Raw genomic sequence first — 23,609 nt, forward strand, 5'->3', positions numbered from 1 at the left:
CATTTTGCCAAACCTGGAGCCCTGGAGAGAGGGCACACCATTTTCATTGCAGAATGTTAACACAACACGGGAAACAGTAGCTATGAGTGATAACTCCAATTTGATTGCCATAATGAACGAGAGCTACAGGCAGCCTCTGGCGGTGGGATGGACAATCGTATCTCTCTGGTCATTCGCCAACCACCTCACATCGGGCAGTGCCCGACTACTAAGGTGCTGACCCACCACAGCTCAGCTGCTTCAATGGGTTCTTCTAGATTAGAGTCTCTCCACAACAAGTTAATAGAATCCATTGCACCAGGCAAATAAATGAAACAAACTAAAATATAGGAGATGTCAACTCGTCGATTCGCAAGCGGGAACGTCAGGACTATGCGCACGAATCAGACTGACAATTTGAAGTTGGTCGATAACAGATGCAAGATAGCTCTGATCGACATGCAACTTAATAGGCTGAACAATAACACAGCATCCCACCAAGAGAGAGGCTCGCGGAGAGTGGATTAGTGAAAGGAAAACATGGCACGTTGACCTGGTGGCGGAAGTGCTCTGTAGAAACGTGTATTGAGAAACTAGACCTTGCTGCAAGGAACTTGCTACTCTCGATAATAGAACACACCACAAATGCGGCAGAAGGTATTCTCTCGATTAGTTCCTGTGGTGGAATCTCTCCATCAAAGCTTATTTTACACAAACTGAATTCAGGGAAGAACTGAAGAAGGCAGTTAAATCTGTTTGGGCCGTTATTCAGGTATTCGCTAGTAAAGTGAAAAACCGAACCCATGTTTCCTGTCCTAACTCGAGTTCAATTAACGCCCCTGTTCAATTTATATTAACTGTATTTTTACTACGGCGAAAATAAATTGTTCTTGCGAAATTGAAAACATTTCCTCAACTTCCTGCCGTGCGGTGTCTGCTGCTTTCCCGCGGTGAACATCGTGTTTTCCTGTTAAAACAACACAATAACAAACAAGATTCATAGAAAACAGTCAGAATTCAGCTTCAGGGGTGGATGAGGACTCGGGGGCAAAGCGCGCTACTTACAGTGTGAGTCAGGATCTTGAATGTATCGGTAACATTTATTCACAATTGTTTGCTGGAGGTTTGGCTTGTCTCATGGCCGAATAGATACAGTTTTTAAGCCCCGTTTATCATGCAACGTTATGAGGAGAATGTGGATTCGAGCCCTATTGCGGTCGCTTTACACAGATAAAACTGAATGAAATCAAATCCCATTAACTTACATGAGCTGAAGGCGCTGCTTTTCCTCCCAACCTGGTTCTCTATTAAAATACATTTCAACCTATTTCTGACCATGTTGTTCGCCGGCTTTAGAAGTTTATTCAGTATCTAACAAATCAACATTATTCAACTGATCTGGATAACTTATTTTTATTTCCAAGATTTGTGCCAATGGATTAAATGAAATGCATTCTCGAGTTAAGAAGCTGGTAGAAGAAGATAATCATTTCAATCATGGAGGCTGCTGGCAGTGTTTGAGCATTCACATCGAACCCCATGGACAACTCTCATGTACAACAACTTAGACCCTCGGTCACCACAGCTGGACATGTGTGACCTTGTTACATGCCGGTACAAAACATCAGGCACAATAGTCGGACAAAGCATGGGGGAACTGCCCGGAATCACTCATTACCTTCGCGTCTTGAGCCGTTTTCTAATCTCCCAGTCCGTGTAGAAATGAGACTCGTGAATCATAAAACCCTGGTGTTCCAGGAGGAGGCCTGTCGGACACTGTCTGATGGTCAGGACTAATGTAGTGCCGAATTGTGAGGGGTCAGGAATACGGGGGCGCTGCTCTGTCAGAGATGAGGACTGCAATTCCGCTGCATTGTCAAAGGATCAGGATTGAGGCAGCGCTGCAATGTCAGAGAATCAGGACGGCAGTACCGCTGCACTGTCAGAGAGTCAGGAATGAGGGAGCGCCGCACAGTCAGTGGGTCAGGAATGAGGGAGCGCCGCACTGTCAGAGGTTCAGGAATGAGGGAGCGCCTCAATGTCAGAGGTTCAGGAATGAGGGAGCGCCGCACAGTCAGTGGGTCAGGAATGAGGGAGCGCCACACTGTCAGAGGTTCAGGAATGAGGGAGCGCCTCACCGTCAGAGGGTCAGGAACGAGGGAGCGCCGCTCAGTCAGTGGGTGAGAACTGAGAGAGTTCTGCAAAGTCAGTGGGTGGGGATGGAGGGCCTGCTGCATACTCAGTGGGTAATGACTGGAGGAGCGCTGCACTGTCGGAGGGTCAGCTCTGAGGGAGGGCTGCATTGTCAGCGGGTCAGGCCTGAAGGAGCACTGCATTTTCAGAGGGACAGGCTGAGGGAGCGCTATCTTGTCTGAGGACCAGGACTGAGGGATTGCTGCACTGTCAGAGGATTTCGACTAAGGGAGCCCTGCACTGTGTGTGAGGATGGAGGGAGCACTGCGTTGCTAGATGGTCAGGACTGAGAGAGCGCTGCACTGTCAGGTGTTCAGGACTGAGGGAACGCTGCACTTTCAGGGGGTTAGGATTGAGGGAGTGCTGCACAGTCAGAGGCCAGGCCTGAGGTGGCACCGCAGTGTCATGGGGTCAGGCCTGATGGAGCAATGCACTGTGAGGGGGTCGGGAATGGGGGAGCGCTGCACTGTCAGAGGTCCTGGAATGATAGAGTGCTACACTGTCAGAAGTTTACACATGAGGGAGGGCTGCGTTGTCAGGTAGTCAGGAATCAGGGAGTGCTGCAGTATCAGAGGGTAAGGACGAGCGCTGCATTGTCAGAGGGTTAAGCATGATGGAGGGCTACATTGTCAGAGGGTCAGGAATCAGGGTGTGCTGCACAGTCAGTGGGTCGGGACTGAGCGAGCTCTGCACTGTCAGATGTCAGGACTGAGCGAGCTCTGCAATGTGAGTGGGTCAGGGCTGAGTTAGTGCTGCAGTCTTAGGGAGTTACGACTGGAGGTGCGCTGCACTGTCAGAGGGTCAGGTCTATTGTAGGGCTGCATTGTCAAAGCTGAAGGAGCACTGCACTGCCAGAGGGACAGGGCTGAGGGAGCGCTACATTGTCTGAGGACCATGAATCAGGGAGTGCTTCACTGTCAGAGGGTTTGGACTGAGGGAGCGCTACACTGTCAGTGCATGAGGATTGAGGGATCGCTGTGTTGCCATGTGGTCAGGATTGACAGTGAGCTGCACTATCAGTGGGTGAGGCGTAAGAGAGTCGTTCAATGTCAGATGGTTAGGACTGAAAGAGCACTGCACTGTCAGATGCTCAGGACTGAGGGAGCGCTACACTGTCAGATGCTCAGGACTGAGGGAGCGCTGCACTGTCAGATGTTAAGGGCTGAGGGAGCGCTGCACTGTCAGATGGTGAGGACTGAACGAGCACCGCAATGTCAGATGTTAAGGGCTGAGGGAGCGCTACATTTTCAGGGGGTTAGCATTGAGGGGCACCACACGGTCAGAGGCTAAGCCTGAGGTGACACTACAGCATCATATGGTCAGGGCTGATGGAGCGATGCACTGTCAGGGGGTCATGAATGGGGGAGCGCTGCACTGTCAGAGGGTGGACTGATCGAGCGCTGCACTGTGACAGGTTTGGACATGAGGGAGCTCTGCTTTGTCAGAGGGACAGGAAACAGGGGGTGCTGCATTGTCAAGGGGTACTGACTGAGGCAACACTGCACTGTCAAAAAGTCAGTGTTGAGGGAGCTCTGCACTGACACGGGTCAAGGCTGGCCGAGCACTGCACTGTCAGAAGGTCAGGACTGAAGGAGCACTTCATTGCCAGAGGATGTGGATCGTGGGAGCGTTAAACCGACAGATGGCAGGGATTGGCATAGCTCTGCAGTGTAGAAGTGACAGGGCTAAGGAACGCTGCACTGTCGAGCGTCAAGAATGCAGCAGCGTTTCACTGTCAAAGCTTCAGGGCTGAGTGTGTGCTGCACTGTCAGAGAGTTTGGACTGAGGGAGCACTGCACAGATAGATGGTCAGTATTGAGAGAGTGCTGCACTGTCAGACTGTCAGGACTGAGGGAGCGCTGCACTGTCGGAGGGTCAGGACTAAAGCAGCAATTCACTGTAAAAGCTTTTGGGCTAAGTGTGTGCTGTACTGTCAGAGTGTCAGGACTGAGGGAGCGCTGCACTGTCGGAAGGTCAGGGCTGAGGCAGTGTTGCACTGTGAGATTCTCACGACTGAAGGAGCCCTGTGCTGTCAGTGGGTGAGGACTCGGGGAGCGCAGCACTGTCAGAGGGTCAGGAATGATCGAGCGCTGCGCTGTCAGAGGGTTACGCATGAGGGAACTCTGCAGTTTCAGAGGGTCAGGAATAAGGGAGCAGTATGCTGTCAGAGGGTCAAAACCGATGGAATGCTGTGCTGTCAGTGGGTGAGGACTCGGAGAGCACGACACTGAGAGTGGGTAAGGGCTGATCGAGTGCTGCACTGTCAGAGGGTTAGGCATGAGAGGACGCTGCACCCTCAGAGGCTCAGGAATGAGGTAGTGCTGAATTGTCAGGGGATCAGGAAAATCAGAACGCTGCAATGTCAGAGAGTCACGGCTGCAGCACTGCTGCACTGTCAAAGGCTCAGGATTGAGGGAGCGCTGCACAGTCGGAGGGTCAGGAATGAGCGAGCGTTTCATTGTCAGAGGCTCTGGAATGAGGGAGCACCGCACAGTCAGTGAGTCAGGACGGAGGGAGTGCGGCACTCTTAGAGTCACGACTGGATGAGTGCTGCACTGTCGGAGGGTCAGGACTGATCAAGCATTGCAGTGTCAGATGGTTAGGCATGAGTGAACGCTGCACTGTCAGAGGGTCAGGAATATGGCAGCGCTATGCTGTCAGATAGTCAAAACAGAGAGAGAGCTGCACTCACAGTAGGCCACAAATGAGGGACCGCTGCACTTTCAAAGCGTCAGGAAAACAGGAGCGCTGCACAGTCAGTGGGTCAGGAATGAGGGATGACTTCACTGTCAGAGTTTTGGGAATGAGGGATCGCCGCACAGTCAGTGGGTCAGCGCTGTAAGAGGGGAACTGAGCCCTGGACCGAGCTCATAAACTGACCCTATTCTGCTCCTTAATAATCCCATTCTGAGCTGGAACACTGCCGGCAATTTACACAAATTCTGGAATAGAAACTAGTCTCAGTGATGGTGACTATGAAACCAATGTCAATTGATGTAAAGACCCATCTTGTGCACGAATGTCCTTTAGGGAAGGAAATCTCTCATCCGTCATCCTTACCTGGTCTCGTCTACATGTGGATCCAAACTCCTACATTAGTCCAGAGTAATGTGGTTGACTCTTAAATGCCTTCGGAAGTGGCGTAGTCAGTTACTCTGTTCAGGGGCATTTACAGATGGGCAATAAATTCTTTCTTTCCTGGGACACCCACACCCCATGAACGAATAAAGAAAAACTTTGCCCCCACCCCTTAAGCCCGGTAGCTGCAAGTCCGCCCCCCACCCGGCCTGAGGCCCCCGGAAATTACCTGTTGCTGGAATTTTGGGATTGAGTCTCTGGGAGCTACTTCCAGTCCCTGTCCTTTCCACTCCTGGAGCCTCAGGGACCAGAGAGCTCTCGACCAATCAGAATAGCCAGCAGCTCTCTGAGGCGGGACTTCCTCCCAGTGAAGGGCGGAACTTCCACCTGTAGCCAATTGACGCTCATCCCAGAGTGAAATGGCTGCGGGGCAGTGGGAGTTGGCAGGAATGTGTTCACTACCAACTCTTCGGATGGCGGGAAGGGAATCCTGGCCCTGACCATATGAAATAGCGGAGCGGGCTGGAGGGGCCGTGTGGTTTACTCCTGCTCCTATTTACTCTGTTCTTGTGTAAAAACAAAAAGCTAAAAGCTACAGCGGATGCTGGAAATCCAAAACATAAACAGAATTACCTGGAAAAACTCAGCAAGTCTGGCAGCATCGGCGGAGAAGAAATCAGTTAACGTTTCGAGCCTTCATGGCCCTTCGGCAGAACAGTTCTGCCGAAGGGCCATGAAGGCTCGAAACGCTAACTGATTTCTTCTCCGCCGATGCTGCCAGACTTGCTGAGTTTTTCCAGGTAATTCTGTTTTTACTCTGTTCTTGTGTCAAATTTGTCTGTAACCCTCCTGCAACTTGTGACATTTTACTTTGTTAAAGGCGCCCTGTAAATGGAAGTTATTGTTGTAGTTCTGTATCTTTTATTTTTATTTATAGTCGTTAATGATGAAGTGAGGAGAGTGTCTGAACCGCCCTTGTGGATAACCATTAGGAAACGGCTGTTACTGGTCAGGGTCACTGATTCCTTCCTAACCTGGTTAATAATCTTAGAGACCATGGGAAAGAGAGCAACAGTTCAGACCTTGTGAGTGTGACAATAAAACAGGATTAACAGGAAGAGTCCCAATCAGAAAGCTCAAAGGCAAGAAAGAAGCAGAGAGTTCCTATTTACTGTCTAGTGTCATCCCCAAGACACCGGGGAAGAACAACCCAGGATGTGGAATCAGGAAAAGCCTGTCCAGCTCCCTTGGCCCATTGAATAAGCAAAGTCCCCGAGTCAGGACTTCCGCAAGATCCTAACACACATCTTCTCACAAACACCCCATTTCTGACCATCCGGAGACAGGATGATTTGGGCCCATGGAATTTACAAAAGAATATTTCAATACCAAATAAGCAACTCTGAAATCAAAATAAAACATTATTAAAATAAAGAAGGCGAATGTTCAAATCTCTTTGTGGAGAAGCTGGATTATCTTTTCAGGTCTAGAGAAGGTTCAGGGCCCTGAACTGTTAACCCGAACTTCTCCACAGATGTTTCAGGATCAGCCTGTCCAGCATTTTCAGATTTATTTCATTTTATTCTGTTTGTATTTCACCTCCATTTCTTTTGCTTTTATTTCCTGTGAAGCCATCAGCTTAGTTTTTATTCTATTTGTGTTTGTTTTTTTCAGTCATGTAAACCTGAGAAATCAGACAGAAATGGTGCTTAATGTCTAGTAAAGAATAAAATGGTAAATTCACAATAATCCAAGGAGTGAAGCAATATCGTTATTATTTCTCGATTCTATTCATTTCTCACTATAAAATGTGGAACAGTACAACATATTTAAAAGACAGAAACTATTTCCTCACATTGCACAGTGTGGCTGTCTTTGTAACACTGACAGTAAATGTGAATCTGAGCCGCTCTGTTATAGTTCTCAGTTCCGGCCAGTAGATGTTCCCACACTCCGGAACAATGAAGTTTACAGATTAGAGAAGAACACAACACAATAATTGTTCACATTGTATTGGACAGGGGAAATTTGGGAATAATAGGGAAGAAGATTAGCTCTAGGTCCATTACACAGGAGACGCAACACACAATAATTGTTCAGATCTGACAAAGAGAAAGCGCGGGTGTAGCACATATTTCTTACTGATCTCTATTGAGAAGGAGCTGGGCCGCAAGTGCCATTTTCTTGTGGTCTCAGCTCTTTTAAGAGAGATGTGGTGATGCTGAGAAGAACCTCCAAGCTCAGAATTCAACAACTTATATATTTTTATTTGCATCTTTTTGAGCATTGCTTTCTTTGCCTTTGCCAATTTCGTCGTGGCCTTGACCCTCCATGGGGGTTGGGGGGAGGTGGTTGGTCTGGCAACAACTCATCCAAGACTCATGTCTGCAGCCGCAGAAAGGCCAGCGGTCTCCCTGAACTACAGAATCCCCAATTATTGCACCTCCTCACCCCCGGTCAGCTGAACAATCCGTGGCACCATGGGTTTGGCTCTGGCTGCACTCCCCAGTTGACCCGTCATTCTCACCAGTATTCAGGGCTGAATAAATGTTGTAGAGCGAGATGCACTGAGGGGTTTATTGCACTACTGGCCTTGTCCTCCTTGACAGCCTGGCACTCACCCATTTCCTATGAGGAAAGACTGGATCGGCTGGGGTTGTGTTTTTTGGAACTGAGGAGACTAAGTGACCATTTATTTGAGGTGTTTACAATTATGAGGGTAGCGCTGGAGTGGATCGGGAGGACCTATTCTGTATAGTTGCAGACAGGGTCACCCAGGAACATTAATTACACAATTAATAGGCAGGTAAGTAGCACAATGAATGAGAGGCTGCTAACTCAGTCTATCACCATCAAAAAGTATTCACTAGATCACTGATTATAAAATTATAGTTTAGATCAGATTGGGGAGATTCATTTATGAACCATTCAGGAATCTAATTCATCCATTCTGTAGTCTGTCGATCTAATACTGTTGATTGGAGAAGAGGTTTGTCTTGGGATTTTGCCCATAATGGGGTATATAGTAAATCGTCCGGGTATTTTGGAATCGGCCCGGTTCTCTTTTCCATTGTTTGTGCTTTCCCCGATGAGGTGTTAATCCCTGGCGCTCTCTGTCTGTTCCAGTGGAGACAACACACCCCAGCCGCTCTAGTACAAGAAGATATGGGGAACACCCCGGTGTCTGCATGAACATTTATCCCCCAACTTGCTCCTCTGGTGAGAAACTGGCATTAGAAATCAGCGGCCTCACAGAAACCTTTCAATTTCCATTTCAAGGATCTGAAACACCAGTTTTACACCCGAGTGACAAGTTCCACCCACTTCCCAGCTGTGGCTGTTGCTGGTGAAGTCACTGTAATTGTCGACTCAAATTACCCTGAGATGTCGCTGTTGGGGCATCCCCTAGAATGATCGATGTGACTGTTTGATACAACTAAGCGGAATACTCGGGCACTTCAGAGGCCGCGAACATGACAGCCAATCACATTGGAGAGTCTGGAGTCAGAGACAGAACAGGCCAGATAAGGACAGCACGTTTCCTTCACAAACACTCGGGCAGATAAATGATCAATGACAACAGTTTTTATTTAAAATCCAGCTTCTTTTAAACTGAATTAAAATTCTCAAACTTTCATCTGAACTCATATTCTCTGGGTTATCAGCAAACCAAAGGATTGTTAGTCCAGCAACATAACCCAATACACAATCCTCCCCTGATAGTTGAAATCGACTCCATTAAATGGGACACTTATCTCATTGCAATTTGTGGGCTATCAGCGTTAATTGGGTGTCAGTGACAACACCATAAAAGCGTGTAAAAACCTTTACAAAGTGTGTTTTTTTGTCCCTGTTACCTGTTCTTTCCACTGTATCAGTATTAATTTCTCATTACTGTATGGTGATTATGTTGACATTTCTGAGTTGATTCCTTACATTAAACCATAGAGTCTTATCTCTCTGTCCCTTGATCTGTCAGTCTTTGGCCCCAGGAGATATCTAATACCAGATCATCTTTCTTGTGTGAGCCTGTTGTTCGCATCTGGTTATTACTGAGTTCAAATTATTGGTTCCCTTCCTTGAATTTTTGAAGCCTGATGAACACAGTAAAACTTCACCATTTATTGTACCAGAGTGAGGGGAGAATAAACAAACTCTATATGATGGGGAATGTAAACTAAATCAGGAAATAATGTAATGTACAACAGGCCCATCAGTATCTGGAAAATAATATCAATCCAACAAAGTTACATCTTAAGGAACCTGACCCAGAACATCAAACTATCTTCTCTCTGTTTAAATGCTGGTGATCCTGCTCTGTGTTCAGACCACAACCCATGCATTAGGCACGCAGAGTTTCAGGCTGTGGGTCCCTACATGGATCCTGTCCATTTATTGCAGTGTAGTTTCCACTGGGTCACTTAACTTCCACAACTTGTTACTCTTTGAGCGGGTGGGTGAATTTACCAGGTCACCATCTTTATTTGACACACTCCAGTCCTCTTTGTCATTCCAGCTGTTTAGAAACTCACCCTTCAGTGTGTAAATTACAGCAATATCAATAGGGCAGAGTCTCAATTCAACACATTGTTTCAACAACTGATGATTTATTTCTTAGGGACGACAGAAAAGCATTGATACTTTCAGTCCAATCCCTCGGTTACAGAATCCGCTGGAACCTCCCCAATAGGATACTCTCTCTGGGACACCCCATGCAGTGGGTGTTTGTCTCTATTGGACAGTGGGATCTATCCCAGCTGAACAGACCCTGTACCCACCCTGAATCCACACAGGTTCACTTCCCAGCAGGGTCACTGGGCAGTGATACTGAGCGGGAGCCCTAGGGGCTTTACCCCCAATCCCAGGAATACTGAGTGTAATTGTCAATGTCCCACTGCAGCCCAGACTGATCCCCACCCTGGGCCCTCCCTGTCTGTACATTTCCCCAGTGACCCATTGGGGAACATTCAGCCCCGGATATCCTGCAGAAGCAGCGCCTGTGGGGCCGGGCGGCGGAGTCTCGTGACCCTGTGGCTGGGCCTCTGACGTCACAATGGAAGAAGACGCTCACTCAGCTCGAGCTGGAAACTGGGAAAGAGCCAACAGGATTTAAACCTGGAGCGCGGCCAGTTAAAGGGGAGGGAGAGAAACTCGGTTAAAAATGTTCCTATAATGAGAACAGGAATGTTTATCAATCTTAAGGTTCGCATCTCACTCTCAGTCCAGATCTGGTTCCCTGCAGCAACTTCAGCTGATTTTCTCCACTTTGACTGAACTGATTGTACTCCAGCCTGAAAGAGATTAAAGATTAAACAGGAATAAACAGATTGAACAACAGTGTCAATAACAGGGAGACTGGAGTTAATGGGCCAAATCTCCTGCTCACTGGGTCATCAGAGACCGGACATATGGCTGAAGATGGGCAGCGGGTCCCTGGGATGTCCTGACCCGCGGGCCTACGTGGGAATTGCCTCAGAGGTTTAAATTTCCACTGGGCAATACCCCTGCTGCCCGGGAACCTGTGTGAATGTCTCTGACTCTGGGTAAGAATCGGAGACTTGGGACAAATCCACAGGACTTACCCGGGTAGTTACCCAGGAAATGTTAGACTGTAAAACCTGGTCTAATACACGGGTAACTCCACAACTGAGTCCCCCAATCACCCACCCCCCACCCCCCCACTGACCATCATACTACACCCACACTACCCGATTAACCCCTCCAACCACCTCCACACCCCCACTGACCATCATACTACGCCCACACTACCCGATTAACCCCTCCAACCACCTCCACCCCCCACTGACCATCATACTACACCCACACTACCCGATTAACCCCTCCAACCACCCCCACTCCCCACTGACCATCATACTACACCCACACTACCCGATTAACCCCTCCAACCACCCCCACCCCCCACTGACCATCATACTACACCCACACTACCCGATTAACCCCCCAACCACCCCCACACCACCACTCTCCCCTGACCCGACTAGACTCTGCTCGGGTGGAGCTCCCCGGGGAGGGGGGGTCACTGCTGAAGGTCCCGGGAGGAAAATGAAGCAGTTTCAGTTTGGGAGAATCTTGTCGAGCAGAGGCAATCCGCTTTTCATTGCTGCTGTTTGATAGATTCAGGACCATTTATATTTTAAATCCCATTTATATTTTAATTATTACACTAACAATTAACACAAACACTCACTTGATCAGATTTGGAGTCCTACAGGTCAGGATGATATATTACATTTAGTTCCCTCATCTAAATCATTATTATACATTGCGAATAGTTGTGGTCCCAGCACCGATCCCTGCGGTACCCCACTGCCATTCGGAAAAATACATGTTTATTCCTACTCTTTGTTTCCTGTCTGTCAACCTGTTTTCTATCCATCTCAATACACTACCCCCAATCCCATGTGCTTTCATTTCACATGCTAATCTCTTAGGCTGGACTTTATCGAAAGTCTTCTGAACATCCAAATAAACCACATCCACTGGCTCCCCCTCATCAACTCTACCAGTTACATCCTCAAAAAATTCCAGTACACTTGTCAAATTTGATTTCCCTTTCGTATATCCATGCTCACTCTGTCCGATTCTGCCACTGTTTTCCAGGTGCTCAGCTATTAAATCTTTTATAATGGACTCTAGAATTTTCCCCACTACCGACGTCAGGCTGACTGGTCTATAATTCCTTGTTTTCTCTCTACCTCCCTTTTTAAATAGTGGGGTTACATTAGCTACCCTCCAATCTGTAGGAACTGTTCCAGAGTCTATCGAGAATCTCGGAAGATGACCACCAATGTATCCACTATTCTGGGGCCACTTCCTTAAGTACTCTAGGATGTAGATTATCAGGCCCTAGGGATTTATCGGCCTTCAATCCCATCAATTTCCCCAACCCATTTCCCTACCAATACCGATTTCTTTCAGTTCCTCCCTCTCACTAAACCCTGAGTTCCTCAACATTTCTGGTATGTTATTTGTGTCCTCCTTTGTGAAGACATAACCAAAGTATGTATTTAATTGGCGGCCACTTCTTTGTTCCCCATTATAAATTGCCCTGTTTTTGACTGTAAGGGACCTACATTTGTCCTCACCAATTTTTTTCTCTTCACATACCTACAGAAACTTTTACAGTCAGTTTTTACGTTCCCCACAAACTTACTCTCATGCTCTATTTTCCTCTTCTTAAACAATTATTTGGCCCTTCTTTACTGGGTTCTAAACTGCTCCCAATCCTCAGGTCTGTTGTTTTCTCTGGCCAATTTGTATGCCTTATCCTTTTATTTAATGTGTCTCTAAATTCCCATGTAAGCCATGGTTTGTCCACCCTTCCTGTTTTACTTCTGCGCATGCCAGGAATAAACAATTGTTGCAGTTGACCCATGTGCTCTTTGAATGTTTGCCATTGCCTATCCAACGTCACCCCTTTAAATAACGTTTTCCCAATACATCACAGCCAACTTGCGCCTCATACCATTGTAGTTTCCTTTTTTAAGATTCAGGACCCTAGACTCAGAATCAACTTCATCACTCTACATCTTGATGAAGAAGTCTATCATATTAAAGTCTGAGCTGTTATTAGAACTGGGAAATAGCAGTGAATTGACAGGTTATAAGCTACGGCGTTTGGGGGATCTGCGGGCAAGGAGAGATCAGAATGGAATCTGCGATGTGATTAACTGACAGAAGGGATGATGGTTCAAGACAGCAGCACAGTATTTCCATGTCACTCGGGGGTGGGGGGGACATGGGATGGTCCGTGACTAAGGAATGAAGTTTGTGGTCGGGTTGTGGATAATGGCTGTGTTCTTGCTGGAAGCTATGAAGGCAACATCCCTGGTTTACTGATGTCTCCCTGGAGCCGCTTCCCCAGACTGCTCGGGCTCGGAGGGAGATCTTGTTCCCTCAGGACAGGAGGAGGAGATCGGCCCAGTGAATCCAAGCAAGCCTGGGTAGAGATTGCCGAGGGGGTGAGCAGGTGTGGGGCACGTGGTTGCAGTGACACAAAAGGATCAAAGTCCTGATGTGTTCTGGCAAGGTGAGTGCAGCACCAATGTTAAACGTACAGCCTTATACGTGACTAAGGATGCCCAGGTAGCAGAATTGACTGTCAGAGACATGTCAGCCTCTCTGTGGAAGGCCCTGGCCAGTGAGAGTTGACTACTGCACTGCCAAGACTGAGTGTCCACATGCAGGAGGCATCTCTGTGGTGACATGATGGACAGCCAGGCTGACATCAGCATAGACTAATGTGTACCTTTGATGGGTGAGTAACCATAGAAATGTATGTGCTTGTAGAAGAGAGCACATGATGTCAGGGAAGGAGCCACTAAGAGTGCTGGCGTCCAGATCTTGCCATCCTTACACCAATGGAAGATGAAGTGCTGCAGCTGGGAGGCCTGGAGGCAGGGCGGATGGTTGGTGGAGCTGAGAGATCGAGTGGCCTAATGAACGGGCACAGGAGAGCCTCTGGGGTCGACAAAACATAATGCTTCTCCATCCATCACTGGTCACAGATTGTAGTCTGAAGAACGTGTTGGAATAAGAACAGAATTAGTAGGAGCAGGAGTAGGCCATTCAGCCCCGAAGCCTTCTCCATCATTTGATAAGATGATGGCTGATCTGATTCTGGCTGATCTGATTCTGGCCTGAACTCAGCTTTCCTGTTGGTCTGCGTAACCCTCAAATCTCTTGTCAATCAAAAATCTACCTTAACTCAGCCTTGAATAAATTTAATGACCCAGCTTCCACTCGCCTCTTGGGAAGAGAATTCCACAGACTAACTAAATTTCTTCTCATCTGAGTCTTAAATGGGAGACCGCTGTTTTTAAAAACAGTGTCCCTAAGTTCTCCTCCCACAAGAGGAAAAATCCTCTCAGCACAAACCCTATCAAGTCCCCTCAGGATCTTCTGTGTTCAGTAAGATCACCTCTCAGCCTCCTGAACACCAACGGGTATAGGCCCAATCTGCTTAACTTTTCATCATAAAATAAACCCCTTCATCCCAGCAATCAGTCGAGTGAACCTTCTCTGAACTGGTTCTAATGCAATTATACCCTTTCTTAACTAAATAGACCAAAACTGTATAGTTTACTCCAGATGCTGTCTGACTAAGGCCCTGTCTAGCTGCAGCAAAACTTCTTTTACAATGCATTCCCCTTGCAATAAAAACATATGAAATAGGGGCAGGAGCCAACTATTCAGCCCTTAGAGCCCACTCCGCCATTCACTGAGATCATGGTTCATCTTCCACTTCAACAACATTTCCTTTTATTAAACCCATGTTCCATGATGCTTTCAATGTGTAGAAATCGATAAATCCCAGTCTTGAACATACTAAATGACTGAGCCTTCTCTGGGGCAGTGAATTCCAAATATTCACCACCCTCTGAGTGAAGAGATTCCTGCACATCTCAGTCCTAAATGGCCTGCCCCTTATTCTGAGACTGCGTCCCCTGGTTCTAGACACCCCCAGTCTGGGGCAACCTCCTACCTGCATCTACACTGTCAATCCCTGTTAGAAGTTTGTATGCCTGAATGAGATCATCTCTCATTCTTCTAAACTCAAGAGAATAGAGGTCCAGTCTATTTAATTTTTCCTCAGCACGCATTGCTCCAGGAATTATTTTAGTGGAACCTTCATTGCACTCAGTCTAAGACAAGTATATCTTTCCTTAGGTAAGAAGACAAAAACTGCATAGAATGCTCCTGTTGCCGTCTCACCAAGGCAGTGAGACATCTTTACTCCTAAACTCAAATACACTTGTAATAAAAGCCAACATAACATTTACCTTTTTAACTGTTTGCTGTACCTGCATGTTAGCCTTAAGTGAGACATGAACAAGGACATTGAAATATCTTGGAAGAACAACGCTTCCCAGTCTCTCACCATTTAACAGATGACTGTATTTGTTATTTCCCGCCAATGTGGATAACCTCACATTTCTCCATATTGTATTCCATCTGACAAATTTTGGCCAATCTCTTATCTTCTCCAGATCCCATCGAAACATCTTTGCATCCTCCTCACAACTCACACTTCCACTTAATTTCCAGTCACCCGCAAACATCTAAATATTACATTTAATCCCCACGTCCAAATCATTCATATAGATTGTGTATAGCTGCGGCTGTGATCCTTGCGCTACCTCACTGTACCACATCCACGGGTCTCCCCTTATCTATTCTGCTGACTGCATCCTCAAAAACCCCAACAAGTATGTTAAACATGATTTCCCTTTCATAAATCCATGTTGAATCTGCCCAATGCTACCAATATTTTCTAACTGTTCTATTATCACATCCTTTATTGCAGAATCTAGCATTTTCCCTACTACTTATGTCAGGCTAACAGATCTCTAGTTCCCAGTTTACTCTCTACCTCCTTTCTTAAACAACGGGGTTATATTTCCCACCTTCCAATCTGCAGAAACCATTCCAGAGGCTACAGAATTTTGAAATATGATCAACAACGCATCTACTATCTCTGCAGCCACTTCCTTCAACACTCTGGGATGTAGAACATCAGGTTCAGGGGGTTTATCTACTTTAGGTCCCAGTAATTTTTCGAATACTTTTTTTAAAACAAATATTAATATCTTGCAGTTCCTCGTTTACACTAGTCCCTTGATTCTCCTTTATTTCTGAGCGATTTTTTAGTATTTTTCTCTGTGAAGACAGACACAAAGTATTTGTTTAATTTCTCTGCCATTTCCTTATTCCGCATTGTAAATTTTCCTGACTTTGCTTGAAATGGAACCACATTTATTTTTACTAATATTTTCCTTTTTACATACCTACATAAGCATTTAAAATCAGTTTTTGTGTTTCTTGCTAGTTTACTCTCATATTCTATCTTTTCTTTCTTATTCCATTTCTATGTCCTCCTCGGCAGATTTCTAAAATGTTCCCAATTCTCAGGCTTTCCTTTTTCTGGCAACTTTATACATCTCTTCCCTTGATCTAATACAATTCTTGATTTCTTCCGTTGGAACACTTTGGTTGCTGGGTTTTTGTGCATCAAAGTATTTTTGTTGTAAACACATCACATTTCAAAGCCTTGAATGGAAAATGGGGTAAAGGCACCACTGAGATTCACACTCAGGATCTTCGGTTTACTAGACAGTCGTTGGAACTGCTTCAGCCACAGCATCCACAGAAACGCCAGCAGACCAATTGTCTCCCTAATCACTTGCTCCACTGTATGACTAGCGATTCATGGACTGGGGCTCCCAGATCCCTCAGTACCGTACAGTCTGCAGTCTTTCTCCATTCAGGTAGGACACTGCTTTTTTATTCTTACAGCCAAAGAGGACAAATTCACATTGTCCCACATTAAACTCCATCTGCCAATTTTTTGCCCATTCAGTTCACCTCTAAATCCCTTAATAGACTCTTTATGTCCACTTGACAAGTTACTTTCCTACCTTTGCGCCATCAGCAAATTTAGCTACCATGCATTCAGTTCATTCACCCAAGTAATTTACACAGATATTTGAGGCCCCAGCACTGACCTTTGTGTCACTCCACTAGTAGCAGTTTGCCAAACCGAAAATGACCCTTTACCCCAACTCTCTGTTTGTTGTTAGCTAATCAATCATCTATACATACTAATATGCTACTACCTATATTACGAAATCTTATCTTGTTATCTTTTATATCTTTAATGTCACACCTTATCAAATTGCTTTTGGAAATCCAAGTGCACCAAATCTACAGATTCTCCTTTATCAATTTTCATGTTACTTCCTCAAAGAAATCTAATACATTCTCCCCATGTGACTTCCAATCTGCTGGAACTTCCATGAATCTAGGGAATTTTGCAAGATCACAATCAATGCATCTACTCTGTATGCAGCCACTTCCTTTAAGACCCTATGATGAAAGCCATCAAGTCAAGGGACTTGTCAACCTTTGGTTCTAACAGTTTCCTTAATACCTTTTCCCTCGGAACCCTGAATGTTTTAAGTTCCTCCTTTCTTTTTACATCTTGAACTCCAAGTATTCTTGGGATGTTTCTTGTGTATTCTACAGTGAAGAGGGACACAAATTGCCTGTTCAACACTTCTGCCATTTCCTCCTTTCCCAATATTAATTTCCCAGCCTCATTCTCGAAGAAACCTGTGCACACTTTAGTTCTCATTTCCTATATAAATATTTGGAGAACCTTTATCAGGTTTTATACTTCTGACTTGCTCTCATACTATGCTAATTATAGGCATCTTTACTAAAGTGTCATTAATTAATCCAGTCTCATTGAACATTCCCAGGTCTAAAATAGCCGTTCTGTGGTGGGTACTAGGATATACTGACTAAGAAGTTGTCTTGAATATACTCTACGAGCTCATCTTCCAGGAAAGCTTTGCCATTCTGCTTCATCCAACATGTATGAAGATTAAAATAACCCGCGGTTATTGCAGCACCATTCTTACAGGCGCACATGTTTTTTTCTGTATATTCTGTCCGAAAGTGTGAAGGTATTAGGGGCCTATAAGCTACTCCCACATGGACTGCTGTAGTTCAAGAAGGCAGCTCACCACAACTTTTCCAAGGACAATTAAGGATGGGCAATTAATGTTGGCCTAGCCAGTGATGCCTGGATCCCATGATTGAATAAAAAAGTGATATGTTACCTTTGCTAATTCTTATTTCTACTCAAACTAATTCTACATCTTGATCTTTTGAACTAAAGTCATCTCTGACTACTGTGCTAATGTCATCAATTATTAACAGAGCGACCCCAGGACCTTTTCCTCACTTTTGCCATCTCATCACTTTTTTCTTTTTCGCAAATTAATGGCCACAGTGACCGGGGACAGACACCCAACTCTGAGGAGGAGGGGAGACCTTGCAATATTCCTCTACACCCGAGACACAAAGATCTTTGGGACTGGCATCCCATAGCCTAGGGTTCAGAGAGAGAAATAACATGAATCAAACTAAATGTTTCCTTTTATTCATAGCTAACACTAATAATAATGGACAGTGTTTTTTAATACTAGTAACAGTGCACAAATATATTGTTAAATATTCAGTTATTCTAAACACAATCTCACACTGTCTAGCACTTACTCCAGTTTCTGTATTTTACAGTCCGGTCTCCTCAGAGCTACAGACAATCGTTTCATTCCTGAATCTCCCAGTTCGTTAGCAGTCAGGTCCAGATCTGTCAGTGAGCGATTAAAAACAGAGGCAAGATCCTCAGCACAAGAATCTGTCAGATTGTTGCCCCATAGACTGGGGGGTGGGGGGAGGGTTCGAGAGAGAAAAAATAACAGGAATCAGAATAAATTTCCAGTTTTTTTCAAAGAATGTAACTAATTAAAATAATAATATACAGTGTGAAACATTCAAGAAACACAACTTCAAACCATAAAAACAATCTATAATTGATGCTGTGGATGTGAAATATAAAGGAAAGTTCTGTAAATAGTCAGCCTGGGAGACAGTATCTGTGAAGGGAGAAACAGAGCCCAGAGTCCCGCAGGCGGGCGCGTGCCTGACCCAAGCAGGCGGGGAATCGGGCGAGATGATGTCGAACGAGCGTCCTGACGTCATCGCGCACTCGTGCGATATTTCGCTTGGCGGGCACGCGCAAATGTTGAAGAGCTCCCGCGGACAATGAAGCGGGAAATTAAACCCATTAACGTCCCAATTGTTCTATTGGGTGTTGATCCACGTCATACTCGCTGTAATTCTAGGGTCACGACCTCAAAGGGATAATTTCCCTGCTTGCAAGACACATCCACAGTATCCCCAAGTCCTTGCCCGGGGTCGCTAGAGGACACGGGACATCAGTGATCAGGGGATGGAGTTTGTGGTGGGGATGAGGATAATGGCCGTGAGTGCTGCATACATGGTGAAGCTTACAACTTCACTTATGGCTTATGATGAAAGTGAAATTGGTAGAAAGGTCATTCACTCCCAGCCACTGGCAATGCCCAGGCAGCAGCATTGGCTGTTAGAGACATGTCAGCCTCTCTGGAGGGCCCAGTCAGAGTTGATTTGTGATGACCAAATGGCTCCATGCAGGACCCATCCCTGTGGTGTCATGATGTACAGTCAGGCTGCACCAGCTTAGGCTCATTCCGGACTTTGATGGAAGGTGAAGCGCTGGAGCTGGGAAGCCTAGAGGCTGGGCGGCAATTACTGATGGTGAGATGGGTTAGGGAGCTGGGAGAGAGAGTGTTTAAATAGATGGACAGAGGAGAGCCTCTGGTGACCACAAAACATTGTGTTCATGTGTGCATCACTGTTCACACACAATAATCTGAAGGGTGTGTTGTAATGTGCATTGCCCTCGAATCACTCTTCTCGCTCTCACAAATCAAGGATTCCTGTGACCGGGGGATAGCCCACCTCTGAGGAGGAGGAGGGGTCCTCAGAGGGTGCACCATCACTTTATTTCCCTGCACCCTCAGCACAAACATCTGTGGGACTGACATCCCATAGATGGGATTAGAGACAGAAATTACATGAATCAGAGTAAATGGAGATTTTTTAAATTATTAACTTTATCACCGGCACTAGTAAAATTGGACAGCGTTTATTTATTATACCAGTAACAGGGCTGACATTGTTTTGTTTTCTATCCTATTATAAACACAATATCACACAGTTTGTACTTACCCCAGTTTCTGTATTTTACAGTCCGGATCCCTCAGAGCCTCGGACAATAGTTTCACCCCTGAATCTCCCAGTTTATTAAGATCAAGGTTCAGATCCGTCAGTGACCGCTTTGTACTGAGAGCAGAGGCGAGATCCTCGACAGCAGAACTTGTGAGATCGTTACAACACAGGCTGAAGATCAGAGGAAGAAAGATAACAGGGATCAGTGTAAAGTCAGTGTTTTAAAAACCATGAATGGCACTAATAATATATAGTGTGAGAAATTCAAGAAACAACTTCCATTGATCTAGTAGGTAAAACGTTGGTGTAAATCTGAAATCTAAATACAATATGCTGGAAATACTCAGCAGGTCAGGCATTATCTGTTCAGAGAGAAAAAGAGTTTAATGTTCCTGTCAATGCACTTTCATTAGAAATGAAAAAAAAAAATCAGCGAATCAACAGGTTTTAAACAACAGGGAAATGGGGATGGGAGGGTGGCAAGGAAAGGACAATATGAAAAAGGATGATGATACAAAACAAAAGCACAGGGTTCCCTTGTCCTTATCCGGGTTGCTAGGGAGGGGCTTGGGATGGTCAATGGCTCGGCAACGGAGTTTGTAATGGGGCTGAAGATAATGACTGGAATTTTACCGGAGGCGGTGAAGGCCTGATCAGATTGTAAGTGGGTGTTTGGACGGAGGGTCAGGGTAGTCAGAGTTACGAATGCGATTTTATCAGAGCTGACAAGTGGGAGGAGCCGTCCACTTCGGTGGTGCAGACGGGGGACGTCCTGATTCAGACAATGCTGGCGCCATCTGTAAAGGCAGCCAGCAGTACTTTCAAACACAGCAACTCTGGAGGGACCGGCGAGGGAGCCCTGGTTACTGAATGAAGAGCTGAAATGGCAGATGACAGATCAAGGGTTGCACGCTGATGAGCGCTGCATGCAGGAGACATGCATGTGGTGCCATGCGGGTCAGTCAGGCTGCCACCAGTATAGGCTAGTGTGTGTCTTTGATGGGCGAGTTACATGAAGATTTCTATGCTTGCAGATGAAACAGCTGACGAGCGGGCCTGAGCCAAGATGGGTCGCTGTGTCCCAGATCTCCTCAACCTTACACCCATGGAAATTCAGACACATGAACTGGGAGAACTGGAGGCAGGGCGGTCAATCACTGATGTTGAGGTGGGTTGTGGAGTTGAGAGAATAAGTGCCCTAATGGATGGACACAGGAGAGCCTCTGCTGACCACAATACATCTTGTTCATTTGTCCATCACTGGTCACAAACAATAATCTGAAGGATGTGTTTTAATATACATTTCCCTCCATTCACGATTCTCGCTCTCGCATATCAAGGACCTTCTGTGACCTGGGGCCAGCCGTCCACCTCTGGGGAGGAGGAGGGGTCCTCAGAGGGTGCACCATCACTTTATTACCCCGCACTCTCAGCACATCTATCTGTGGGACTGACATCCCATGGACTGGATTAGAGACAGAAATAACATGAATCTGAGTAAATGTAGATTTACTCAAAAATTAATAACTTTATCACTGGCACTAATAAAATTGGACAGCATTTACTTATTATACCAGTAACAGTGCTGACATTGTTTTGTTTACTATTCTGCTATTGAAAACACAATATCACACAGTCTGTACTTGCACAGTTTCTGTATTTTACAGTCCGGATCCCTCAGAGCCTCAGACAATAGTTTCACCCCTGAATCTCCCAGTTTATTATTATCAAGTTTCAGATCTGTCAGTGATCGGTTTGTACTGAGAGCAGAGGCGAGATCCTCGGCACAAGAAGCTGTGAGATTGTTATAACGCAGGCTGAAGATCAGAGGGAGAAAGATAACAGGGATCAGTGTAAAGTCAGTGTTTTAAAGACCATTAATGACAATAATAATATATATTGTGAGAAATTCAAGAAACAACTTCCATTAATCTAGAAGGTAAAATACTATCGTTGGTGTAAATCTGAAATCTAAATAGAATATGCTGGAAATACTCAGCAGATCAGGCAATATCTGTTCAGAGAGAAAAAGAGTTTAATGTTTCTGTCAATGCACTTTCATTAGAATTGAACAAAAAAATCAGCGAATCAGCAGGTTTTAAACAACAGGGAAATGGGGATGGGAGGGTGGCAAGGAAAGGACAATATGAAAAAGGATGATGATACAAAACAAAAGCACAGGATTCCCATGTCCTTATCCGGGTTGCTAGGGAGGGGCTTGGGATGGTCAATGGCTTGGGAATGGAGTTTGTGATGGGGCTGAAGATAATGACTGGAATTTTACCGAAGGCGGTGAAGGCCTGATCAGATTGTAAGTGGGTGTTTGGACGGAGGGTCAGGGTAGTCAGAATTACGAATGCGATTTAATCGGAGCTGACAGGTGGGAGGAGCCGTCCACTTCGGGGGTGCAGACAGGGGACGTCCCGGTTCAGACAATGCTGGCGCCATCTGTAAAGGCAGCCAGCAGTACTTTCAAACACAGCAACTCTGGAGGGACCGGCGAGGGAGCCCTGGTTACTGAATGAAGAGCTGAAATGGCAGATGACAGATCAAGGGTTGCACGCTGATGAGTGCTGCATGCAGGAGACATGCATGTGGTGCCATGTGGGACAGTCAGGCTGCCACCAGTATAGGCTAGTGTGTCTCTTTGATGGGCGAGTTACATGAAGATTTCTATGCTTGCAGATGAAAACAGCTGACGAGAGGGACTGAGCCAAGATGGGTCACTGTACCCCAGATCTCCTCATCCTTCCACCCATGGAAATTCAGACACATGAACTGGGAGATCTGGAGGCAGGTTGGGCAATCATTGACGTTGAGGTGGGTTGTGCAGCTGAGAGAATGAGTGCCCTAATGGATGGACACAGGAGACCCTCTGGCGAGCACAAAACAAACATTTCCCTAGAAACACTATTTTTTCTTTCACAGATCGAGTGCTGTGACCGGGTGACAGCCATCCACCTCTGAGGACGAGAAGGGGACCTCAGAGCGTGCACCGTCACATTATTCCCCTCGCACCCTCCACCACTATCACGTCGGGAGATAGTCACATTCCATTAGTAAAGGAGTCACAATCTGGTGAACAGTACAGACACGCCCGAGCAGCTGATGGAGACAGTAATAGCCAAGGTCACTCACACTCGGAGGTCTCTGTGAGGGAAAGGCAATGTCAAGCTTCAGGCTGATGACATGTCACATGCGTGTTCAACAAGGTAGCAGATGTTGGAACTGCAGCATGAGGTATGTTAACATAAAGAAGCTGTGTGTAACCAGACACAAAGGCTGTAGGAGTTAATCCAAGCGATGAGTATTGCTTTGTCCTGGGCATGAGTGCTCTAGGCATCCTGTACTGAGAGATTGGTGACCTTGATGGACAGTCAATCCAGCAGACCAACGATTGGAGATACACACTGACCTGCATCTCATCACCACCTCCATGAGCAATGGTTGGGTGAGATGGGGTGAGGTGACTGGATCACCACCAAGTCCTCGGACTCCTCAGGTGAGCAGGGAGGGTCCAATGTGCCCTGAAAGTGTATAGGAGAGACTGCCTGCAGCATCTGGGGGCTCCTCTCACAGTGCTCCTGGATTTGGCAGCGGGTCCTCCACTGCTCTGACCGGAACACCAGCACCTCACAAACCCACGATAACAGAGCCTATTCCAGTATCTGTGCAGGAGGTCCTCAGTATGCTGGGGCCCTCCAGACCTCAGGGAACCA

The 23,609-nt window shown here is 46.1% G+C and overlaps 1 protein-coding gene across 1 annotated transcript in view; it reads right to left on the reverse strand.

Moving 5' to 3' along the window:
- Window positions 1-847: 847 nt before the first annotated feature.
- Window positions 848-23,609, reverse strand: part of LOC144673084 (NACHT, LRR and PYD domains-containing protein 3-like) — a 37,167-nt gene continuing 14,405 nt past the window's right edge. The window contains exons 5-9 of the mRNA XM_078535082.1: window positions 21,534-21,707; window positions 19,891-20,061; window positions 18,334-18,498; window positions 10,466-10,541; window positions 848-946 (exon numbers count right to left, since the gene is read on the reverse strand). Coding sequence (XP_078391208.1) covers window positions 848-946; window positions 10,466-10,541; window positions 18,334-18,498; window positions 19,891-20,061; window positions 21,534-21,707 — 685 coding nt within the window. The remainder of the gene's footprint in view (window positions 947-10,465; window positions 10,542-18,333; window positions 18,499-19,890; window positions 20,062-21,533; window positions 21,708-23,609) is intronic.

This window comes from Cetorhinus maximus, unplaced genomic scaffold (assembly GCF_964194155.1).
Source record: "Cetorhinus maximus unplaced genomic scaffold, sCetMax3.hap1.1 HAP1_SCAFFOLD_254, whole genome shotgun sequence".
Classification (NCBI taxonomy): domain Eukaryota; kingdom Metazoa; phylum Chordata; class Chondrichthyes; order Lamniformes; family Cetorhinidae; genus Cetorhinus; species Cetorhinus maximus.